This window comes from Nanorana parkeri, unplaced genomic scaffold, assembly GCF_000935625.1.
Source record: "Nanorana parkeri isolate BGI_ZX_2015 unplaced genomic scaffold, ASM93562v1 scaffold1641, whole genome shotgun sequence".
In the NCBI taxonomy this organism is placed as follows: Eukaryota; Metazoa; Chordata; class Amphibia; order Anura; family Dicroglossidae; genus Nanorana; species Nanorana parkeri.
The window spans coordinates 272,888-296,375 of record NW_017307909.1 but is presented as its reverse complement, the minus strand read 5'-3'; the positions used below and the strand labels follow the sequence as shown (position 1 = coordinate 296,375).

At 39.9% G+C, this 23,488-nt stretch overlaps 1 protein-coding gene across 1 annotated transcript in view; it reads left to right on the top strand.

The window, feature by feature from the left end:
• The window catches only part of PUDP (pseudouridine 5'-phosphatase), a 255,615-nt gene that overhangs the window by 81,492 nt on the left and 150,635 nt on the right, over positions 1-23,488 (top strand). Inside the window, exon 2 of the mRNA XM_018570963.1 lies at positions 12,750-12,968. Within this exon, the coding sequence (XP_018426465.1) occupies positions 12,750-12,968 (219 nt within the window). The remainder of the gene's footprint in view (positions 1-12,749; positions 12,969-23,488) is intronic.

Below are 23,488 nucleotides of genomic sequence, written 5' to 3'. Positions count from 1 at the left end.
AGCATTCAAAATCGTAGCTAAATCGTAGCTAAAGTGACTGGCTCTCAACCTTTCTTTGATCGTACATCTCTGGCCTAGGATGTGAACAGCGATCAAAGAAAGGTTGGAAACACATTATAGTACATTAAGTTTTTTTTTTTTGGGGGGGGGGGATTTTTTTTTTACATTAGGCTAGATGTTTTAGGATTGTAAAAAAAATTGTTAAATGTGAATAATTTTTGGACTGTATAACCAAATGACCTGGACATTTTCAGAATAAGTTGGCATAGATAAAGTATTGTACCGTGGGAAGTTTGGGGGAAATTGGTTAACATCTAAGTTCTTTTTTGTACATTAAGCCACATTAAGCTCCCCAAAAAACAAGTTTAATATCACTCATTTGCCTTGTGGGAAAACAAAATCCATGAAACTTCCAGGATAGGTTTGGGATGTTGAGAACTTAGGTTGCACAAAGTGTCAAGGCAATTAAATGAGGTTTAGGCACAAATTGCTACATTAAGCCATTTGCACATTAAATGTGCATTCATTTTTTTGCATAGAAGTCAGTAAAGCATTGCAACCGCAATCAGTAGCTCTCGGGTGTAATGTTCTGGCTTCTGCAGACAGTAACATAGATGGGAGGCAGAGTTAATAGAGTGGAAGTGCGGTGACATCACCACACTTGTATTGTTTTGGAACTACAAGCCCCTCTGCCGTGATAGCATACAGGACTTGTAGTTCCTCTATCCTGTGGATGGATGACACGGCTATGTGGGCAGGGCAATGCACAGCTGCACAATTTTCAAATGAAAGCAGCACTTGGGTAATTTGACTGTTTCATGTTACACCCTAAATATGGGTGTAACATGAAACATGGTCAGAATGCTGAACTTATCATTTTAAGCTAAAGTGATTTACAACATGCAGGAAAACCTCTTTGATCAACCCAAAGTTCAGTTGGTCACATTATGTGTTGCATGCAGTCCAGCCATTGAAATCCAGTGTCACAACTGTGACTGTGGATCCTGCTCATTGATGCGGCTGCTTTCCCTGTGAATTAAGTATAGAGGTATCTAGTGTTCTGCCAGTTACCCCTTAATGGCGGTTTGTGCTTAACTGCAGTCTACCCCAGGTCACTTAACCGGTACTCACAGGCAAGGAGGAGGGTAGGTGGCAAGTAACGAGGATCAGGAAGGTGGTACAAGACTCTTTAGAGGTGGTAGCAGGAATGAGCCTGGAGGTTGCAGTACAGGGATGGCACAGCAGAGGTTTGGACAGTAGTTGCAGGACGGTAGACAGTGGGTAGTGATTCAGCAGAGACCCAAACTGTGGATGCAGGGGAGATGCAATTGGAGTGCAGGTATATCAGAAATGCTTCAGAACTGCAAGGGCAGTGAAGACACAACATATTCTGTGGTAGTTACTAGAGCTTAGCAGGATTGTAGATTGCAGTTGCAACTGCAGGTGTAGCTGAAATGCAGCAGGGCTGTGTGTGCGGTGAAGATGAGGCAAATAGTGTGGTAGTTGCATCAGGTCTGCAAGGGCAGCAAGATGCAGCCCAAACTGTAGGTGCAGCAGGACTGCATGTACTGCAAAGATTCAGCAGAGACTGTGGTAGTTGCCGGAGCAGTGGAGCTGCAATGGTGGCTGTGTAGACGGGTAGCTCAGGAAGCTCAAGTAGCATCTAGACTAGTAATAGACTCATGTGACTAACAGGGATATTCACAAGAGGGTGAAGAGTTTGGTAAGGCAGGAGATGTGAACAATCTAGGACAGCATAGCTGTTTTGGCCTAGATTGTTCACTTTTCCTGCCTTCTCCAAACTCTTCACCCTTTTGTGAATAACCCTTTAAAGCTTATATTCAGAAGTAAATACAACTTTTAGTCATGTGCTGCACACCCCGCGGCCACAGGAGTTCGAGGAGGCGCCAGCACTGGAGCGTGGTAGGTAAGTAACTGTGATATTCAGTCTGTAAATGGCAAGATTTAATTGGACTAGTTTTCAATTTATATGCCAAGTGCTTTCAGGTTATAAATGGTATGTTACATTTGTTATTTTGCAAGCCTCTTTGAAGTCTGCTGAGGGGAAAAAAAATAGCTCAATGAATGTGTTGATATAAAATTGCAGATGTTACAGAAGTTCATTAAGTATTCTGTTGTACATAGTTGCAGAGCCTGTTAGAAAATCAACCATTATACTTAATTGCATGCCACACCATTAAGAATCAATAGGACATAGATTTTTTTTTTTTTCAAAAGGATTATCACTAAGAAAGATGGGATGAGCTATTATGGTATATTAATTTCATTACATTTCTGTACAAAACATTCTTGGCTACTGGTCAAATGTATATAATAATGTGTTTTAAAATCACTGGCACCTCTGAACATCTTAAAGTGAAACCAGAGTTGTTTGACTACCAGCTCACAATATTATAGACTATTTGTGGCAAAACACCATGTGCTCAAAGCTCACAAAAATAAACTCCTTCATCCCTCTCACCCATTCATAATTTTTTTTTGTTATTTAAAAAGCTTTTCAAGTCCCTTTTTATTTACCTGACTCCACCATCATGTGTCTCATGTTGCTAGATTTTTTTTCTGAACATCGGCCCAGTTTGGCTGCTGGACCGGTCCCTGCAGTCTCTCTCCCACTCCACGCGGGCGGTCTAAGGATCTGTGAGTCATCACGTCTAGTACAGTGTATTAGACGTGAGGATGCTGAGTGAAGGGATTGTTAATGTGGATTGACGCCGGAGGAAGTAGCCGTCTACCTCTCCTCCTGTGTGCAAATCTATGCTGCCTGTCAGCGTGGCACTGACTCACCTGCCAAACCGCCAGCTGTCCTCCCTGCTTGCTGCTTCAGCTTGCCTGCCACTCTGCTACCCCTAACCCAGCTGGGTTGGAAGGATCCATACTTTGGAGCTCCACAGCCATTACCAATAGCACCTGGAATCCGCAGTAGGGTCTTAAGAGGCTTAGAACGGCTCAACCACAATTATCTACTGTCAGTGTTGCATCTTAAAGGGGAATAGCTATTATTTATTTACTATAAAAAAGTAAAAGGAAAAAGATAAATAAAAATCAAAAAAAATTAAATTGATTACAAAATAATTAAATAAATACAAATTAAAAAAATAAGGAATAATTAAATAAAAAGTGATAAAGTTTAAAAAAATAAAGATACAGTAAAAAAAAAACTGAAACTAACCCCGCCGCCCTGCCATCTGTTTGCAATTTCCCAATTGATGGGGAGCGGCGGGAGGGGGGGGCGTATTTTGGAACCTGGCCTTGGGGCGGCAGGGAGAGTAAATCCGGCCCTGAACCCTATAATGCAGTACATAACCTTTACCCCTGATCAGATGTTTCACAAAATCCTCCAATAATGTAAAGCAATTATATACCAGTAAATTATCTTCTGTTGATCTTGATGTGCTTAACTGATCTACCAGCCACATGCAGGTATAAGAAAAGAAAGCACACAGTCCTAAGAGTTCCCGCCTTTTGCTAGTCCCTCCTTCCTTCTAACACTCCTGCTCCTCCATTTCTGATAGCAATTGCTTTCTCTCCTATCCCACTCTGCTGTTACTAATTCCCACTGCCTCTTCTGCCTGACTACTCCACCCCCTACAGCACCACCCCGATTACCCTTATTCTGCTCAAGACCTGTGCTGCCTCCAATACCTCCTATCATGGCATACCCCATTTCATAACTTTCATAAATGGAAAGTTCCTGTTGGGGCAGAGCAGTTCAAGACCATCTCAGTGACAAGGCCACAGATTTTGTTAGATCCTTTGATCCCACCTGTGCCTGAAAGGGCACACTTTTGCTAGAATTCTCTGAAAGTAAGGATCCCATAAAAATAATGGCAGTATCCATTGTTGTTTACTTTAAAAAATATTACTACATGTTTGATAAGAATTATTGCAATAACACAAAATAGCACAAACATCAATTGCAAATGTGAATCATAAAACTGTATAGATGATCATTCAAACATGGAAAATTACAAAGTCTACAATAAAGCCGAGGCTTAGTTGAAACGCGTCAGTGGACAATCCTGAGGTGGGACACAGTGATGCTGTTGATTCTGCATTTGAATGTCCCAGCGTTATACAGTGTGCAGCTAGTGTTTTGCACATTTGAACGGTCAATAATTCCGAAAGGTGAGCACACTGTAATAGATCCAGGATACGTACCTCTCTGGCATATCAGACTCCTCCCACTGTATGCTGACATCATGCCGCTCCACCCCCCTCCTTGGCTTAAGCCACGAAAAATTCACTTGTCCAGTGTTCCTGCAATGGATGTGGTGGCTGGGCAAGTTCTGAGCAGCCCTGCTCTCCTTCCTGCCACTGAATAGGCTCATTAGCCTCCTACCTCAACCCTCCAAATACTTCTGCTTACTTCAGCCTGCTGTGACTCCTGGTGCACCAAGACTGCAAGCCAGACACTGCACTTCAGCTTCCACAGCCAGCAATCAGCCACAGTCTGGAGGATTCACCATAGCAGCCTGAGTGCAACTAACAGCAAGTATTCAATGCCATAGCTGATGATATGCACACAACCATAATGACTTTAAACTTGTTCTGTTAATCCAGCAATACAATTGCCCTCTACTGCTACAAGCTATTTCAAGTTATTGCTAAATCTTGTGATGTGAAGTTAACATTACACCTGACTACTACTGCTCATTGACTTCAAACATTCACCTTGTGATGTGAGGATAACATTACAACTGTTTCTTTACATGTTGCTTCAATCCTGTTATGTGATGCAAAGATTACCACTGCGATAACCTTACCTAAAGAGACTGTCATTTACTGTGAAGTAAAAGTTGTGTTTAAAAGACTTCCGCAGCTGAGTTCCATCATTTGTCATAAGAGGTATTACACACACTCTGACCAGCAAGTACACAATGTAAATCCCCTGCTGTACCGTGGAAGAGTGGTCTGATCGCTTTTGGTTCATTGCATATGCATCTTTAATAACTAACACATCAGTCATGTGTAATTACAAAGCAATGAAAAACATTTTTATTTATTTTTTGCTATTTTAACTGTTCAGCATTTTTTTTTTTATATTCATATATTTATTTTCATATTGAAGATCAATTTCCTTTCATTTTTCAAACATGTCTACCAAAATGCACCCTTTATATTAACGTAGATATCTTCATTGTAAATCCTGAATAATATATGTTTGCAATGTATTAAAAAATATACTTTTTGGGGGCTTTTAAGCCACTTATCAGCTGCATTTGGTCTAATATGAGCTAGTTTTTTTTTTGTTTCATTATATGCTAAGATGTTGTTCTGGTGAGCATGATTTTGTTGCCCTTTTTATATGTGTAGTAAAATTGAAAGTGATCCCAGAAGTATTTCCAGCACTTCCAGGTTCACAGTGTTCAAATGGTTGTGATGCCTAAAAAAAAAGCTATTTTTTTTAAGTTTTATACAGGTGAAGTAGCTACAAATCACATCCACTCTTGCTGCAGGGATACTGAAGCTTAGTTTGATTACAAGGTCATGCTGAATAACTTTGAGACTGTAATGAGCTTCAAAGACAGCACTGCTAATTTAATAGTGTCATCGTGCAAGTGATGGTGTTGTTCTGCTGTTAAATTAATGGTGCTGGCAGGGAAACGGTTCATAACTGAATGGATGTAAAATTCACAATTATGTCTGCCATTTAAGAGTGGCAGTTACCTAGAAGCCATTTCTCCTTTTTGAAGAGATTAAATGCATATAAATACAGGCATATTTTAGGGGTTTTTTTTTCATCCTTGCTTTTTTATCAACTAGCAGTATCGTTATGGGTCTCCTTAGTTTGTTTGTTTGTTTGTGCATGAAAACCTTAGCAATACTGTTCCATTTTTAATTCCAGTTTTAGATATGCACTTTATATTCTTCTGTTTGTATGTTATTGCGTTATAGACTTTGAAAGGTGTAGGTATCTTTTTTGGGGGTTTTTAATCTATTTTCATTTTTTTTCCAGTTTGCTTTCAATAATTACCCAAAAATAATTTAGAATGATCGAAAACAAAAATAAGGGGGATTCTATTTCAGTTATTGCTTTAAAGTAGGGGTAAGCAAACTCTGGCCCTCCAGCTGTGGTTCAACTACACATCTAATTAGGCATTACACGATTCTAACAGACGTAGGCATGACTGGCAGAGGCATGATTGGGATTTGTAGTTCCACAACATCTGGAGAGCCAGAGTTTGCTCTAAATGATTATTAATTGACAGAAAAAAATAATGGGAAAGTGTAGTCTGTTTCTGCCTTTTTTTAATGTATGTAAATGTTATAAGGTTAATGGAAGTACCATCATCAATGAGTGCATATGTGAAACTTGAGATTCTGATGGGTTCATAAAATAACATTACAGGTCTGGATATCGGAAGAATATAATTAAATAAAACCTTGTTTACCAAATATATTTTAAACTCTGAGCTATGTTTCTGTTTACCAGGTAAAGTATCTTTTAATTCTCATACCCAGGTCATTGGTAGAATACTATTGTATTATCCCATATTTTTGTAGCATTAGGGAATTGTGTTCATAAGCTTAGTTGTAGCAAAAAGATGCCATCTCTGCTAAACAACTCTTGTTTTGGGAGGACTGGAAGACGGGTTTTTGTAGGTTTTAAATTAGTCAGGGACCGTGGATAGGCAAGTCTTTCATTGCCGGTGTCTCATACAGTCACCAGGCACACTTGGTCTCGTACTGGATTTCAGCTCAATACTTAAAAAGCCCTCACTGGACCCCACCAGTTTGAACAACCTAAGACTCATCTCCTTACTCTCATTTACTTCCAAACTCCTTGACAACCATCTGAACCACCACCTCACTGAAAACAACTTCTGCCAACAGCACTCCAGTGGAACTGTCCTAAAACTCACTAATGACTTACTAACTGCTAAATACAAAGGCCACTACTCTGTATTCAAAGTCCTAGACTTTTCCGCTGCCTTAGACACTCCTCCTCAAAAAAACTCCACTACCTTAGGCCCCAAGACTCTTTCCTGGTTCTCTTAGCTATCTTCAGTGTCACCTACAATTTTACCTTCTCCTCTCCCTCTTTCAGCAGAGGACCCCCAGGGCTCTGTCCTCGGACCCCTTCTATTTTTTTTTATCTACACATCCTTCCTCAGCTGATAACCTCCCATGGCTTTCAATGTCATCTCTCTGCCAACGACACTCAGATATGACTCTCCACTGCCCAGCTCACACCCTCTGTATTAGTTTACCAACTGCCATATCAGTGTGCTTGTAGCATCAGTTCCTCACAACCCAATCTTTCAAAGCTGAATTAATAATATTCCCACTGCTTGAGTCCCCTACTCCAACTTATCCATTGAGATCAACAGCACAATTGTAAATCTCTCCACATATGCCAGAGTGCTCGGTATAATCCTGGACTCTGACCCCTCTTTCAGGACACATATCCAATCACTGACCAAATCTTGCCGTGTTAACCTCTGTAAAATAAATGCAAAGCTACTAATTTACTCATCTCTTGTCTCAACTATTGCAACTGCCTTCTCATTGTCCCACCTCTACATATACTGTTTGCCCTTAAGTCCACTGTGAAAGCTGCTGCTAGAATTAACCACCTCACCAGCTGTTCAAAGGCCATTACCCCTCTCTGCCAGTCCCTCTACTTCCAATAGACAAACTATACAATTGAAAATACTAACAACAACATACCACGCCTTGCACAACTCTGCCCCCAGATACATCACCAACCTCATCTCAAAACTTCCTGCTCACTAGCCCTCTCATCTTCTCCCATGCTTCTCCAGAGCCTCTCCCATCCCCTGGAACTCTATAGCCCTGTGGTACACATCTGTTGAGTTACGTCCCAAAAGTGAGTTGCAAACCTGTGTTCAGTGGGTTGCCACATGCCTTCCACTGCATTAAGTGAGAGGCACCTCAGCCTCCCGCAGCACAGCACTGTCAGTTCTTGTGCTAAGCAGCCATTCAAAATATGCTGCCCGCTGCAGAGTGTCAACTTGAGGTGGGCTGGGGGTATGGCTGTGAGGGAGCTCCATTCATGTGTGCATTGCTTACAGCTCACTTGCATACCTGAGTGACATAACATTCTGGCCCCGAGCACCTCTACAGGGTTTGCAAGGGAGCAGTACAAGCAATGGACATATGGATGAAGCTCCGTCACAGCACAGCAGTCCACACTGGACCTCAGGCTGAGGATCCACTCCAGTCTAAGGTAGGGAGACTGGCTGGATCTTTGATTTTATTATATTTTTCAGAGTGTGTATGTGTGTGAGAGAATGACTGGGAGTGTGAGATTGTGTCTGTGGTTGTGTGTCTTTGTACTAGTTTGAATGGGCCCTCAAAAACACTGACAGTGTGTTAATTGCACAGTCCCGTGTGATTAACACACTGTACCGTGCAATCACACCTTCCACACATTCTGGTGCCATTCAAATGCATTACCATTCATTTGAATGGCACCCCATGCGCACCTCCTGCCCACAGTTAGATCACCCACACTGGAACGTGTGGTACTGCAATGCTGTGCATTCCACTGCAGTGTGACTTGGGTCACGACTTAATGACCAAGGACAAATGTGGGTCCTGAGGTTACACAGGTTGAGAACCACTGCTCTAGCCCAATCGATTTGGCTATCTCCTAATCTTTCTGCCTTCAGATAATCCCTAAAAACTCACCTCTTCAAGAAAGCCTATCCCACCTCCTCTTAAAAACTGTATGCCTACTCCTTCAATCAGCTCATGCCTCACAGTTTTTATACCTGTTGTATCACTTGTCACTCCTTGTATACTGTAAGCTTGCACGAGCAGAGCACTACTCCTCCTATATGGAATTGTATTTGTTATTTTGCTGTCTCCTCATATTTTGTAAAGTGCTGCGCAAACTGTTGGCGCTGAATAATTATAATCTCCACTCAGCAGGACCAAATTGCGATTTAGCTTTGGACAACAAAATTGTTGATATAGGCAGTGCATGTACAACTGAAAAATACATGGGGGGGCATGCAATGTAAAGAGCCAAAAAAGAAAAACACTGAATGTTATCAAGTTCACTATCAGTATTTTTTATCCAGTTTTCTGCACTGACAAATCCAGCTTAAACATAACCACCGCATGACTGTTCCATCACCATAGGTGTAATAGGGGTCTATTTGCAGGCTTCAAGGGATTTCACAGTTGTATTTGGCATCGCTAATAAACATTACATCCAGGATTCACAGAGTGTTAATCCCATCAATCACACATTAGCAAGAACTGGCTGCATCACTGGATTCTTATCCAATGCAGGGAATTTGAGCTTGATAAATTGCAGTCTAAGAATGGTACCCATGTACATTAGCATAAATTGTCTGAGTAATAGGTCTTATCAGATGGTGGTAACCCGTATAAACGATTTGGCTTCCAATTTGATGCTCTGTGGTTTTGTTTGCCTGTTTATATTGTTGTACCAGAGGCAGTTTATTATTCTGGCTTGATCTTAAAAATGTACGAGGAACACATTGCCCTCAGATCGTTGTCTATTCCTTTTATTTGTCTCTTAGTTCCCACTGCATCAGTAATAAATTAGACTGTAGGACAGCAACAGCTTAAGCCATATGCCTTCAATTTATCTTTAACTCTCACTTGCTGAGAACACCACCTGGTACTGCCAAGTGTACACTTTTTTTTCTTTCAGTTAGGCTATCAATCTTGAAGCTATCAGAGCTAGGTCTGTTAAATTTGTGCTGATTTGAAGCAGTATTGTGATATATGTCCTGTGGGCTTTTGGGGCTGCGTTTTTCCCCCATTAAAGTGTGCTAAATAATTTGTACATATAAGACTGCTGTTGGGGGGTATAGATATCGTGTTTCCCCGAAAATAAGACACTGTCTTATATTTTTTTTTTGGCTCAAAAAACACACTAGGTCTTATTTTCGGGGTAGGTCTTATTTATTTTTATTTTTTTATGTACAACAATCCACACAGTTTCATGTACAACAGTCTATGTGTATTCATGTACAAAAGTATGGTGATCAGGGTGATCAGGGCAATCAGGGGTGCCGTAGCTTTCCAAGAGCAATTTGCTAACCAATCACTGGCCAGAATTAGCGCGCTTTCACTATCGATTCTTCACAGGCGGAGTGCATTTGATATCACTCCGCCTGTCACAGGAGCCGGCGCTATAGAGGAGGCATTGGCTTATGCTCCCTCCGCTGCCGCCTCGCTTCCTCTAGCACTGTCTTTATTGGCACCGCTGATTCTCTCCTGCGGCTCTTCAAGTTCCCCCTTATGCCACCACCGGCCCTGGGAATGGTCACAACTAGGTCTTATTTTCGGGGTAGGTCTTGGCATTCGGCTCGGCTATTCTGCTCGGTACCTCTGTGGTACCAAGCGTAATAGAAAAACTACAAAAAAGTAGAAAACGATTGAGCGGAGCTAGCAGTGACAGCTATCTCCGCCCAATTGTTTTCTATTGGCCGGGACCAGCTGTCATTACAATGAGAGCTTGTTGCAGCCGTCGGTGATATCAAAGCCGGCTCCACTAAGCACTCATTGTAATGACAGAACAGCGTCCTTGGTTACTGGGTAACCAGGGACGCTGTTCTATCATTATGATGAGAGCTTAGCAGAGCCGGCTTTAATATCACCGCCGGCTCCGAAAGCTCTCATGACAGTTCAGCGTCTCCTGGTCACTAGGCAACCAGGGGACACTAAACTGTCATTACACACTGAGAACTCGGCGGAGCCGCCGTGATATCACGGCGGCACCGCCAGGTTCTCAGTGTACTGACAGATCAGCGTCCCTGGTTACCTGGTAACCAGAGGATGCTGATCTGTCTCTGCATGCAAGTGGCTTGAGCCAGCCGTGAGATGATGTGAGCCCAGCTGTCAGTAGCAGGCTGTTGGCTGGCCAATGGCCGGCAGTGCGGCCAGTCTCGGCTTTTACCTCGTCTCAGTCGAGCCGAAGCATATGCCTTCGGCTTGACTGAGCCACTCGGCCAACTTTGGGAGCTGTACGGGCTATAGAGAATAGCCCGTGCAGCAGCCCTTCGATTCTAGCCAAAGGATCAGCCGAAGCTACAGCTAGATCCTTCAGCAGCTTTGTGAACAGACTGCTATGTGTTAACATGTATCTATTTTGTAAAACAGAAGCAATACTCAGGCTGGTTGGCATCACACTAGAAGTGTTTGAGAGTCATACATGTAATGAAATTGTAATTAGAATAAAATAGTTGGCTTATATCTAAATGACAACAATTACATTAAAAAGACATATACATAGTGATTTTTCAGTGTATCCAGTTGGACCCTTTATACAAAACTGTCTATTATGCTATTAAAAAAAGTGTTTTGTTTTTTCCCCCTATAAAATCAACATGTGCTATACTACCATGAGCACAAACTGCCCATAAAAGAGGAGCTAGTTAAATTCTTACTTAACACACGAATTTAAATATCAAGGGCACGCTATAAATTAGGTTCACTGGGGTAGCTATACTAAAGGCAAATAGGCTGTTAATTTTGCAAGGGGTTTCAAATTTGCAAGGGATTTTTCCATTAGGTGCCTAGAAATTTTCATAGAGCATCATGCCTTTCCATGATGAAAGTGGGTTGGCCAACAGCACTGCAGAAACAAATTACGCTAATGCATGTGAGATGCATTCATAAAAAGACAGATGTTTGTCCCCATTCAAGTCTGTTCCACCTACCACCTTCTACCCTGCTGCTGCAGCTGTGGCTCCTGATGATGGGGTGCACCCTCATATGAAAGGGGGCTTCTGATATGAAAAGGAGCTTGTGATGTGAAGGGAGGCTTGTGGGAAGGACTCCTAGGAAGGGGGTCCTGATGTAAAGAAGGATTCTGATGTGAAGGGTGGCTCCTGATTTGAAGAGAGGACTTCTACGTGAAAGGAAGAAAAGGAAGAACCCAACATTTATTAGTTTTTTTTTGTTACATTTTAGACTGGAATGCCATGATTAAAAAAGGTTGAGAAATGCTGGCTCAGTGAATGTGGTAAAAGTTTGCTTTTCAAAGAATACCCAGTTATGTTAAAGGAAAAAAACAATATTGTTGCTTGCAAATGATTGGATGATGGAAGTCAGCAGAGCTTCACCTAATTCACTAAGCTAAGGTAAAATCCCCTTACAAAGTCAAGTCTGTAAATCAACCCCATTGCATAACGTCATGATGCTGCACTGTGTCAAAGGCTACAGAACATGAGTACTTTGCCATCCAGCTATAGAGCAGAGTGAAAATGCAACAATGTAGTTTTAAAATTTATATACTAATATCGAGCATGCCTTGAAAAAAAGAATAATGATAATAATAATATTATTATTATTATGATATAATGTTATCATGGCAGGTGTGTGCTAGTAAAACTAGTATGTTTCCTAATGAGTTGCAAAGTGAACTATATTAAGTATTCATATTTAAATTAATCCACCTTTTAATTAACTGTAGCAAGGTATAATTATAATATGAAGTATAAAAAAATAAATCTGTGTACATTGAGTAATTATTGCACTGTATAACTGTAATATTAAACTTAAGCTATAGGAAACCTTTTTTAATAGACACACACTAATTACTGTTTAAAGAAATTATTTTCAAGGTCACAAATAACATCTGTGAAGTCTGAAAAATTGAACTGTCACTTGGTCTTTCTTCGTATTTCCATTTTATTTTGAATATATGCAAACTCCCTTAGTATCAAAATGTAACAATACATGTAATCCATCGTAATGCTTTTTCATGCCTTCTTCCACAGACACGGAGCGCCTTTACACAGTGGTATACCAAGAAATCTGTGACCGATTTGGAAAAAAATACACATGGGACGTAAAATCCTTAGTCATGGGGGAAAAGGCATTGCCGGCAGCTCAAATTATCCGTGATGTTCTCGACCTTCCTATTACTGCTGAAGAATTACTGAATGAAAGCCAAATTAAGCAGGAAAAGCTTTTCCCAACTGCTTCCTTAATGCCAGGTACAGTGACAATTTTATTGTGAGGTTATTAAGCTCTGTGAAATTACATGATATGCATAATTCTGAAGGGAAGAAAGTGGTCTCTCTTTCATTGTACCTGGCTAGGCTAAAAGTGCCAAAAAACGTACAGATGCTATTCTGTTTTACCATTTACCTGTCAGACTTTGGGTTACCTTTCTTTTTAAATTATAAGGCTTCCAAAAAATACAGCAGAAAACTAATGTGGAACAATCTAGATAAGCAAGTGTCCTTCCTAAGTGTCTGGTCCTTCCTGTTTTCTGGTTGTGACCTGCTCCAGTGTTATCACCCCAATACATGTTGGAATCACCAAAAACAATATTTAATTGTGACATGATATCTTTGTCCCATTATCTATTTTTTGATGGACCTTTATTTTCTAGATGGCTTTTTTTGAATATGAAATTTCCATATACTGTATAGCTTGTGCAGTTTTATTTATTGTATTTTTTTTGTACTTCTCAAAGTATTTTATTGGTTTTTGACATTTTTTTCAAAGAAAAAAAAAGATGTAACATTGGTACATAAGCGTTTACATATACATATACATACATTAATGTCTTATGCATGTACATACAATAGTATAGCAAAACTGAACTGACAGTCTTGGGACAGACACCGTGGGAACCGAACGGTAGATATGGCAAGATGGCAGATACATATAACATCTCTAGGCATCCGTCCGAAGAACTTAGTGAAACAAATAGATCCAGAGGATCTTAAGGTGGGTCTAGGAAAACTGAGCATAGAAGGAGAAACAGTTGGTAGGGGAAAGAGCAGAGGGGAGGGGGAAAGAAGAGCGCTTCCTACAGGATTCCGTGTTGAGGTCCAAATATTATGTAGGTACATTTGGAAAAAAACGTATCATAAAACGTATCATCGTAAAAGCTGTCGATCAAAGGATGGAGGGAGGAAGTGAGTAACCCTAGATTTTCTCAAATTTAGGCATGGAGTCCTGCATGCGTGCAGAGAGCTTTTCATTGTAAAACTTCCTATTTATTGTATTTTTTATTGTATTTTATTACTTTATAACAGATATTCTTATTTTACTTGAATGGAAACCTTGAATTTGTTTTAGTAAATAATGAATGCTTTCTGCACTACCATGGTGAACAATAAATACAAAAAAACAGGATTCCTCAAATTCCTTGTATTAATACAATGCTATAGCTATGAAAAGTCTCCTTCGCATGCCCTTACAGAGTAGTCCGAACATTATTAATTGAATAGGTATGCAAAATAACTATTCCAGCCAAGTGGAATTTTCCCCCGACTATAACACTGCCTGGCCAGGTTCATTGGCCAGATTTTGAAGCACAGTTATTTGAACTATGCTTGTCATCGCACTTGCCGTACTTAAAATTAACCATAAAAAAGGGTCCATTAAAGTGTGACTCGACCCAAAAACTAAATTTGAAGTCCAGCCTGGGTGGCAACCATGGCTACCTTCATAGATACAGTGGAAAAGGGCGTAAGCAGGATTACCAGGTGAAAAAAGAGGATAGAAGCCTGTAAAAAGGAAACTGATGCACCAGCCTCATCAACTGACTGGTTAGCGGCAATCAATTACATTTTTGTTTTTTGGTTTAGGTAGGCTTCAACTCCCTTCAGACGACAGCAGCTTTCCTCTATTATGTGATCGGCCCAGGGCTATCACATTAACAAAGGAAAGGGCCATTGTAAGGTGCATGGGAAGACATTAAAGGAAACCTACTGAGACAAAACTATTAAGCTGCTATCTACATTATGGCAGGTCCAGGTATGTGATCATATTTGCTTCACTACCTAATAAATTACTTGTGTGGAAGTTGTTATGGGGTCTTACTTCACTTGCTGTATACTTGTTCAGGGTCGGTGGCTCATTAGGCAGTGAAGCAAGGATGACAATGTTATTCTTGAAGTTTGTATCTGTACATGCAAATCAAAATGAAAGCTCAAATATTTATCTTTTAATATGTTATTTTAATTAATAAACTATATGTGGGCTGTATTTGTAAAATATTTAGAAGATGGAAGGTATGAAACTGTTGATAATCATTTTCATGTAGTGGGGATCCACTGTGTAATGCTGCATATAGAAATACTGTATATGCATCACTAATTAATTAGCAGAGAACAACTGGACATTGCCTAAAATTTCCCAACCTAGTTTATCAATGTCCCTTTCCTTGTTGCTAGCCTTCTTAAATGTTTGTGTGGCCACGCAAGGATGTATTGCCATATGATTGGTGCAGTTCTGAAAACACATGTGTGAAATGTATACTTGAGGATTCCAACAATTCTAACTTTAAAAACTTTTATCTCCTGTCGAGTTTTGGTGCTAGAATTTCAGCACACTCATTGTTAATACAAATAACAGCACACTCATTGTTAATGCAAATAACAGCACACTCATTGTTAATACAAATAACAAGTACATAAGCATATTTGTATCACCAATATATATTTGGCACATGTGTTACTATGTGTGATTCCAGGACACTTGGTATACCAGCTGAACTTCTGGCAAACAGCTAAGTACAGAGATGAAATGCATGTAAGGCTATTTGTTACTTGCATAGTAGACAACATAGCTGAGTTTGGGAATGTCACTGCAGTTTCAGCACAGCATCAGGACCCAAACACACTCCAGCATGCTGATTTAGACATTGGAGGAGAAGCAGCAAACTGATGAGGTCATCCCTCTGCTCTGCTCTTTAGAGTAAGAGTTCAAGGTGCTAGCATCCAAAATGATCTGCCACTTGCATAAAGTGCCTTAAAGCAAAAAGGTGGGGAATATTTTAGATGCCAGCATCTTGTATCCTGAATATGGAGGGGAACCAGTGAGAAGGAGATGACCATGATCTCCCTGATTGTGATTCCTCTATCTCTCCTGCTCATTCTTGATCATCATCAGTCATCAAACATCTTCTGCCATGAGGAAGCAAAACCCTGCTTCTACCAATATGACCACCTCCATTCAGGGGAACAGTGCAGAACAAGGCATGGCAAGGCTAGGAAGGGGAAAGGATCAGCTGCAGGATGTCTAGAGGCAATACTGTGACTAGTTTGCACCTTTTGCTTGTCTATTTTTTGTGCAGAGCTTCTAGTTCAGGTCTATTATAAGGGAGTGAAAACGATTCTGGAATCAAGCAAAGATCTGATGTTTTAACATTCTTTGACGTGCAATATCAGTGACATGCAGCAGTGGATTTATGTCTCCCTGAACTTCTGTCTCCTAATGGGGGTGGTGTAAACAGGGTAAGGGGCAATGTTAGCCCTGCCTGAGTTCTCCCCTGCTGGACTACCAAATCCCTATACAATATGGTATGGAGATGAGGGGGGAGGGTTTTGCAGCCCAACAGGGAAGAAGTTGGGCACAGCTAAGAATGCTGCTAAGGATCAGAGTGCAGCAGGTAATGTTGTCAGCTAACTACAGGATATTAGAGTTAATTTTAATTTTGGCAGATCAACAAGTATGTTTCTGTGCTTGCAGCATTTTGGCAAGGAAAATCTGCATGTTTGCAGAGAAATGTTCCTAGATATACACCCTGGTTTCAATCATTTTTTTTTAATTGAAAGTAGGGAACTCTTTTATTCAGAGATCTACTTTTATTTCTTAGTATATTTAGGGTAATTGGTTTTTGTTTCTGATTACTTGTGCTTTGAACAGTTGCAAATATATTTAAGAACCAGCCTAAGATTCTGACACATAGGTTAATGAAAACCTTATTTTTTTTTCATTCTTTAACATTACTCACAGAGGGAGGCCACTGAGTTGTAGTGACATGTTACGTAAAACAACAGAAGGCTATGTTGTGTTCTGATATAATTTATTAATTTGAAAATGTCTTCTTATATGGCAAAACCATGTCAAATACTCTTTGTAGATGCTTTCAGTATTCTTTGAGTACATTTGCCTCAGGCATGTGTGTGTGTGTGTGTGTGTGTGTGTGTGTGTGTGTATATATAACACATTTTTATGTTCCATACTTCCATATGACTTGTTTAATTGTGCTTTTATGCATATCGTTGAGATGTTGCTGTATGTATAAATGTGTATTTCTTTTTAATCTTTTTCTTGGCAATGCCCCATAGATTCTCTATGGGGTTCAGGTCAGGCGAGTTTGCTGGTCAATCAAGCACAGTAACCCCACGGTCATTGAACCAGGTTTTGGTGCTTTTGGCAGTGTGGGCAGGTGCCAAGTCCTGCTGGAAAATGAAGTCAGCATCCCCATAGAGCTCGTCTGCGTAAGGAAGCATGAAGTGCTCCAAAATCTCCTGGTAGACGGCTGCGTTGACCCTGGACTTAATGAAGCACAGTGGACCAACACCAGCAGATGACATGGCTCCCCAAATCAACACAGACTGTGGAAACTTCACACTGGACTTCAAGCATCTTGCAGTGTGTGCCTCTCCATTCTTCCTCCATACTCTGGGTCCTTGGTTTCCAAATGAGATGCAAAATTTGCTCTCATCAGAAAAGAGGACTTTGGACCACTGAGCAACAGACCAGGTCTGTTTTTCTTTAGCCCAGGTAAGACGCTTCTGACGTTGTTTGTTGTTCAGGAGTGGCTTGACAAGAGGAATACGACATTTGAAGCCCATGTCCAGGATCCGTCTGTGTGTGGTGGCTCTTGATGCACTGACTCCAGCCTCAGTCCACTCCTTGTGAAAGTCCCCAACACTTTTGAATAGCCTTTTCCTGACAATCCTTTCCAGGCTGCGGTCATCCCTGCTGCTTGTGCACCTTTTTTCTTCCACACTTTTCCCTTCCACATAACTTTCTATTAATGTGCTTTGATACAGCACTTTGGGAACATCCAACTTCTTTTGCAATTAGCTTTTGAGGATTTCCCTCCTTATGGACGGTGTCGATGATGGTTTTCTGCACAACTGTAAGGTCAGCAGTCTTTCCCATGATTGTGATTCCTACTGAACCAGACTGAGAGACCATTTAAAGGCTCAGGAACCCTTTGCAGGTGTTATGGCTTAATTAGCTGATTAGAGTGGGACACTTTGAGCCTAGAATATTGCACCTTTTCACAATATTCTAATTTCTGAGATTGTGGATTTGGGGTTTTCATGAGCTGTAAGCCATAATCATCACATTTATGACAAATCACGGTTTGAACTATCTTGCTTTGCATGTAATGAGTCCATCTCATATATTAGTTTCACCTTTTAAGTTGCATTAGTGAAATAAATGAACTTTTGAACAATATTCTAATTATTCGAGTTTCACCTGTAAGTGATGAGGACAGGTGGGGGCTACACAGGGAAGAATCTGCAGGCTAATATTTACTTGATGTAATGACAGTTGCCTGATCTGGCCCTATTCAGTCAGATTAGGTGTGATATCAGGTCTTTTGGGTGGGAGGTTGAGCAATTGTCACTAAGCTTGCTATATTAGAGCACAGTGATACTGTGCCTGCATGGATGACCAGCCAATGTCTGTGGGCATCTTTAAAATCTAGCTGAGGAGGTGGCACCATAGAAATCTGTAGGGATTGATTGCACAAGCTGCAAATTAAAATTTGGCTGCATCTCAAGATCCAGGTAAGTATTCACCTGTGGTGGGAGAAGATGGGTTACCTTTGATCAAGGGCCAGGCTGGCTGAATGAATGTATGTTATATAAAACTACAGTTATCCTTTAGGGACTATTATAATTCATATTATATAGAGAACATTATGCTGCAACCTCGGTTAGTTTTCAGAGGACTAAGGACTGATCCTTTATTACACATCCTTTACCTAGATCCATATTATGACCTGAAACCCTGACAAGTGTAAAGTCTAGACACTCAAACATTCAAAAGTGGACTGTCGGAGGTGTGGCCGGAAGTTGAGGTGGTCTCATATTAGAGGAGCTATGACACTAGTGTGAGTCTGAGGCATATCAACATTCACAGAGGCGTTAGCAAACCCCTTTCTCCTCCCTGTCCTCACCCTACAGCATAGATGGGGGAAGAGAAAAAATAAAGACTGGCCACCTAAACTAACTGATTTATTTTGGATGGACAGATCTAAGGATCGCAACTCCAGACCTGATACAGAAAGTCTGCTAATGGAAGCTCAGTTAAATATAAACTGAAATTAGCTTTTCTGACTACATTAGATAAGCAGGTGAATTCTGATGTGGCTGACAATCATACTAGAGACCTAATTGAGAAAGATTGATGACTTCTCTACCACTGACCAAACACTTGTGGATGCCACTCTGAAAGATATGCTAGTTTCACTGTGCAGCTCTTTACACAGCGACATGGTCTCGGTCTTACCACAGCTAAAAGGAGACATGCAAGATTTGGGGGAACGTGTCAGCCATGTACAGGAAAAAATGTGAGAGTATGCGGAAGCTCATAAAGACAAATTGCATACCTACAATCTGAAACTTGCTAATTTGAAAGAGAGGTCATGATGTAATAACATCAGATTCAGAAGGATTAGTGAAAATATCCCTCAGGCAGACCTGCAAGATCTCATTCAGAAATTGATCAGTGACCTCCCTCTATCACCGAGCGGCTTTGCAAATATTGTCAACAGGACACACAGGCTACCAAAGTCCTTGCATCTCCCAAACAAAATACCCAGAGATGTAATAGCTCGGATTCATTATTTTCATGTGAAAGATACATTAATGACCATTGCATACAATGTATACCTCTACCGGATCCTTATTTGGTACTCACGCTGTATAGTAACTTATCTCAAGTGACAATCCTAGCCAAGAAGAAACTTTTCCCATAACTAAGTATCTGTGCAACAATAAACACAACAATAAAGTGAAACCTTAACTTAAACCTTGCTTAACTTCTGATCACTAAAAAAGGCAAGATGCATGTTGTTTCAGAAATGGAGGATGGGATTATGCTCCTTAAAATATGGGAGATCTTTCCAGAAGCATGGTGACGAGCATTCTTCCCATAGAATGATGGTTTAGATTACTTGCTTTAATTATTATCACTAAGAAATGTTATTACTTCTTCCCCCCAATTAGCATTTTTGAGTGTTTGGAGTGGAAATTTCCCGACTGGCTTACAGATCTAGTGTGGTACATTTCTTATTCATGGCTAGGTTACTCATAGCTACCAGCTGTAGAATGCCCTGTATTTCCACTATACAAGAAACTATGTATCAAGTCAAATGACATTGCACTTATGAAAGAATGATAGTGTATAGATTAAATTCTCAGAAACAATTTCACTTTAAATGGGATGCTTGGCTCACTTACATGACAGATCAACTTTAGAACACCTGTATGTTTCCTCTCTTGTTGGGCTTGCCATTAGTTTGCATGTTACCCAATTGTTCACCTCCTTCCTCACCCTCCCCTTCTCTTTCTGGTTATTCTTGTTTCTATAATTTGGTTTGAGCTTAATAGTTCAATCTTTTGAATACAAACTGCTTTATCTCTTACGGGTCTACAGTTTACCTTGGTTAAGCAATATTAGAAAGGTGATGCTGATGATTTATACTGAAGGTAGTTTGGTTAATTGATTGTCTGTACACGTGACTCAAATGTGTCTGGATGCTCCTTTTTTTTTCTCTATTCTTTCTAATTGCTTGTTGACAGTAATCCGTAATGGATTTTGCATACCTTGTTACCAATCTAGATTTTGCTTACTGGCAGAAAACATCCATTCTTACAATGTGTGAATAAGGTACCACAGACATAACTTCATAACCGAACACTGTTGCATTTTGGTCATTTTAATATACTATTATATATCCCAGTCTCACAAAGGCAATGCAACATTGGGAAAAGACTGCAAGGCTTAACCAGATGATAAAAGGAAGGATGCAATTGTTGCAGCCAGCAGGAAAAATTCTATATATGCAAAAATTACAGCAATGTCATATCAATGTATACTGAGAATGTCTGTCACTACTAACTGTTTTCCTGCAATATCTTCTTCAGGTTCTTTTAGTTACATCAGGGGACTGTGTTGACATTGTGGAATGAATTCATGTCTCATAGAAGTACCCCACAGACAATACATTGAAAGATCCATAGAAACTTATACATAAATAAATATACATACATACATACATACATACATAAAACCTTTGGGTTTGTTGTTATTCCCAACTAAAGTATCCTATACATAGATTTTATCAAATAAATAAACACTGTGTTTAAATTATTTTATTAGCTGCTACAAAGACTTAGTAGTCTCATAGGAATCACCATATTGTTTACATACTAGATGACATATGGGTTAGGTCAATTTATTTGTATAGTCTAAAAAGTAATCTATGGACATGGGATATTGTCTGGGATTTAAGGGAGCACTTGGGGATATGTGCTTGCTTAACTCCTATTTTCTCAATCTAATGCCTCTTATGGACTTGATATGTATACCTCTTTCCTTACAATCTGCTGTGGAATTTCCAGATGAATTTACTCTTTTTTTTTATATACCTTTTTTCTTTAATTTCTTCCCATTGTACAAACCTCTTCTCATTTCATTATTTTTATCCTTCTTGCACCACTCTTATTTAAGTTATTTTCTGTAAAATTCTCTACAACGTGATTCAAGCTGAAACCATGTTTTTTCCCCCCTTCTATTACTGTATATTGTATTTATTGTATTTATGTTATTTATTCTTTTATTCAGACAATTGGAGACTTCTGTAGCTTATTTTTTATAATGTGCTTATTTAAGTGTGTGCAATTTTTGATAATGGCAAACCTACATTGTCAAACAGTATAAATCTTAACATTATGTGCTATTTGTCTATGATTTGTGTATGTTGTTAACACTTTTTAGTAACATTTTAAATGATATCAAATTACTGCTAGTTGGCAATACATTAAAACTATTATATTTGTGGTTTGCAGAGAATGTTGCTACTTACCACTGCAAAATGTTAGACCCTGTATATTTAAATCTCAATTTAACCTTGTTCTTACATTGTCTAAATTCATTATGGGTACATCAAAACAATATGGGTAAACTTATCAAACCAGAAGCAGACAGAATCTGGAGCAGTTGCCCAAGAGTAATCAATCAAATCTCTTGAGTTTATTTAGTTAAGCTTTGAAAATGAATGATAAAAGCTGATTGGTTGCATGGGCAACTGCCCAAATTCTGTGTGGTCAAACTTTGATACATTTCCCTCTATGTGTTTTTCAGTAAAGAATGACAAAACTTGTTCACACTGACAGGAAGTCCTCAGATAAAACAAAATAACCACTCTTTACAACAGAGATGTGATGCCATCTCTGCTGCAAAAGCCCAAGGATTGTGTAATCAGAGGATCACTTTGGAATACACTCCATCAGCTAAATACAGGAATATGATTCTATAGGAGCCACAGATTCATTAAAATTATGCAACCGAAGACTGGAATACATTGCCTGGTCAAAATGAATTTCTGCCGAAGATGATGGAGATGGAATACGGTGCACACAACATGCTTGGATTCATCTCATCCGCTGTTAATGGTTAAGACTGGTTGTGGTGTAATTGTGTTCTAAAAAAAATATTCACAGACCTGGATCCAACAGAGTGCTGATTCAAAGGAAGATGGACTGGGTGCCATATTCATGCATGATCGCCAGACTGTAATCTTGGAGTAGCTTTTTGTTTGCTCATGCAGCAGTAGATTTTTGTTAAATGTGCATCTGTTTACCACTGTGGAAAATCAACAATCTGGGGCACAGACATTTTCATGAGGCAATAGCATGAGGTGCACACATAATACTGTCCTGAGGAATTAATTGAAGATGTCATCACTGCATTCCTATGGTAACGACTTTATCTTTAGCTGTTATTCTTCTTCTTATGGAATAAATGTGCTTTAATTAATGATCTGATCTGATCTCACACAAATATCAGTCCCCCATAATCTGGGGTATTTCAATGTTTTCCTTATACACAACATTTTTGACAGATTACCTGGATGCCTTACTTTTTATGGAAATAATAATGGGTGATGTTTTCTAGAAACGTAAAAAAAGGACACATCACTGTTTCTCTCCTGGGCGGCCGGGAGCGGGAGGCTCCCAGAGCGCCCAAAAGATTTTTTTCTTATTATTTTTTTTTTAGCGGTAAGCAGAGCCGCCGGACAATAGGAAACTATTGGGCGGAGCTAGCTGTCACTGCTAGCTCCGCACAATTGTTTGCTATTTACTTTTTTAACTTTTTTCACTATTTTTCTGTTCTGCTCGGTCCCTCTGAGCCTGAAGTGAATAGCCGAACAGTGTTCGGCTCACTTCACTTCAGATCGGTCATTCACTCGGCTGCCCTCGGCAGCTTCGTGAATAGACCCCTATGTACACCACCTTGCTGGACCTTCACACAAGGCATGATCTTCATCCATAGACACAAAGGGGTTGATTTACTAAAGACAGAGGCTGTTAAACTTTGGAAGTGAATTTGCACTTTGCAGGGGAAGTTTCCCTTAACTTGGTGAATGTGGTGAATTTTCACTTTGCAAAGTATACCCAATCATGTGCAAGGAAAATTTAAAAAAAATGTTTTTGCTTGCACATGATTGTGTGATGGAAGTCAT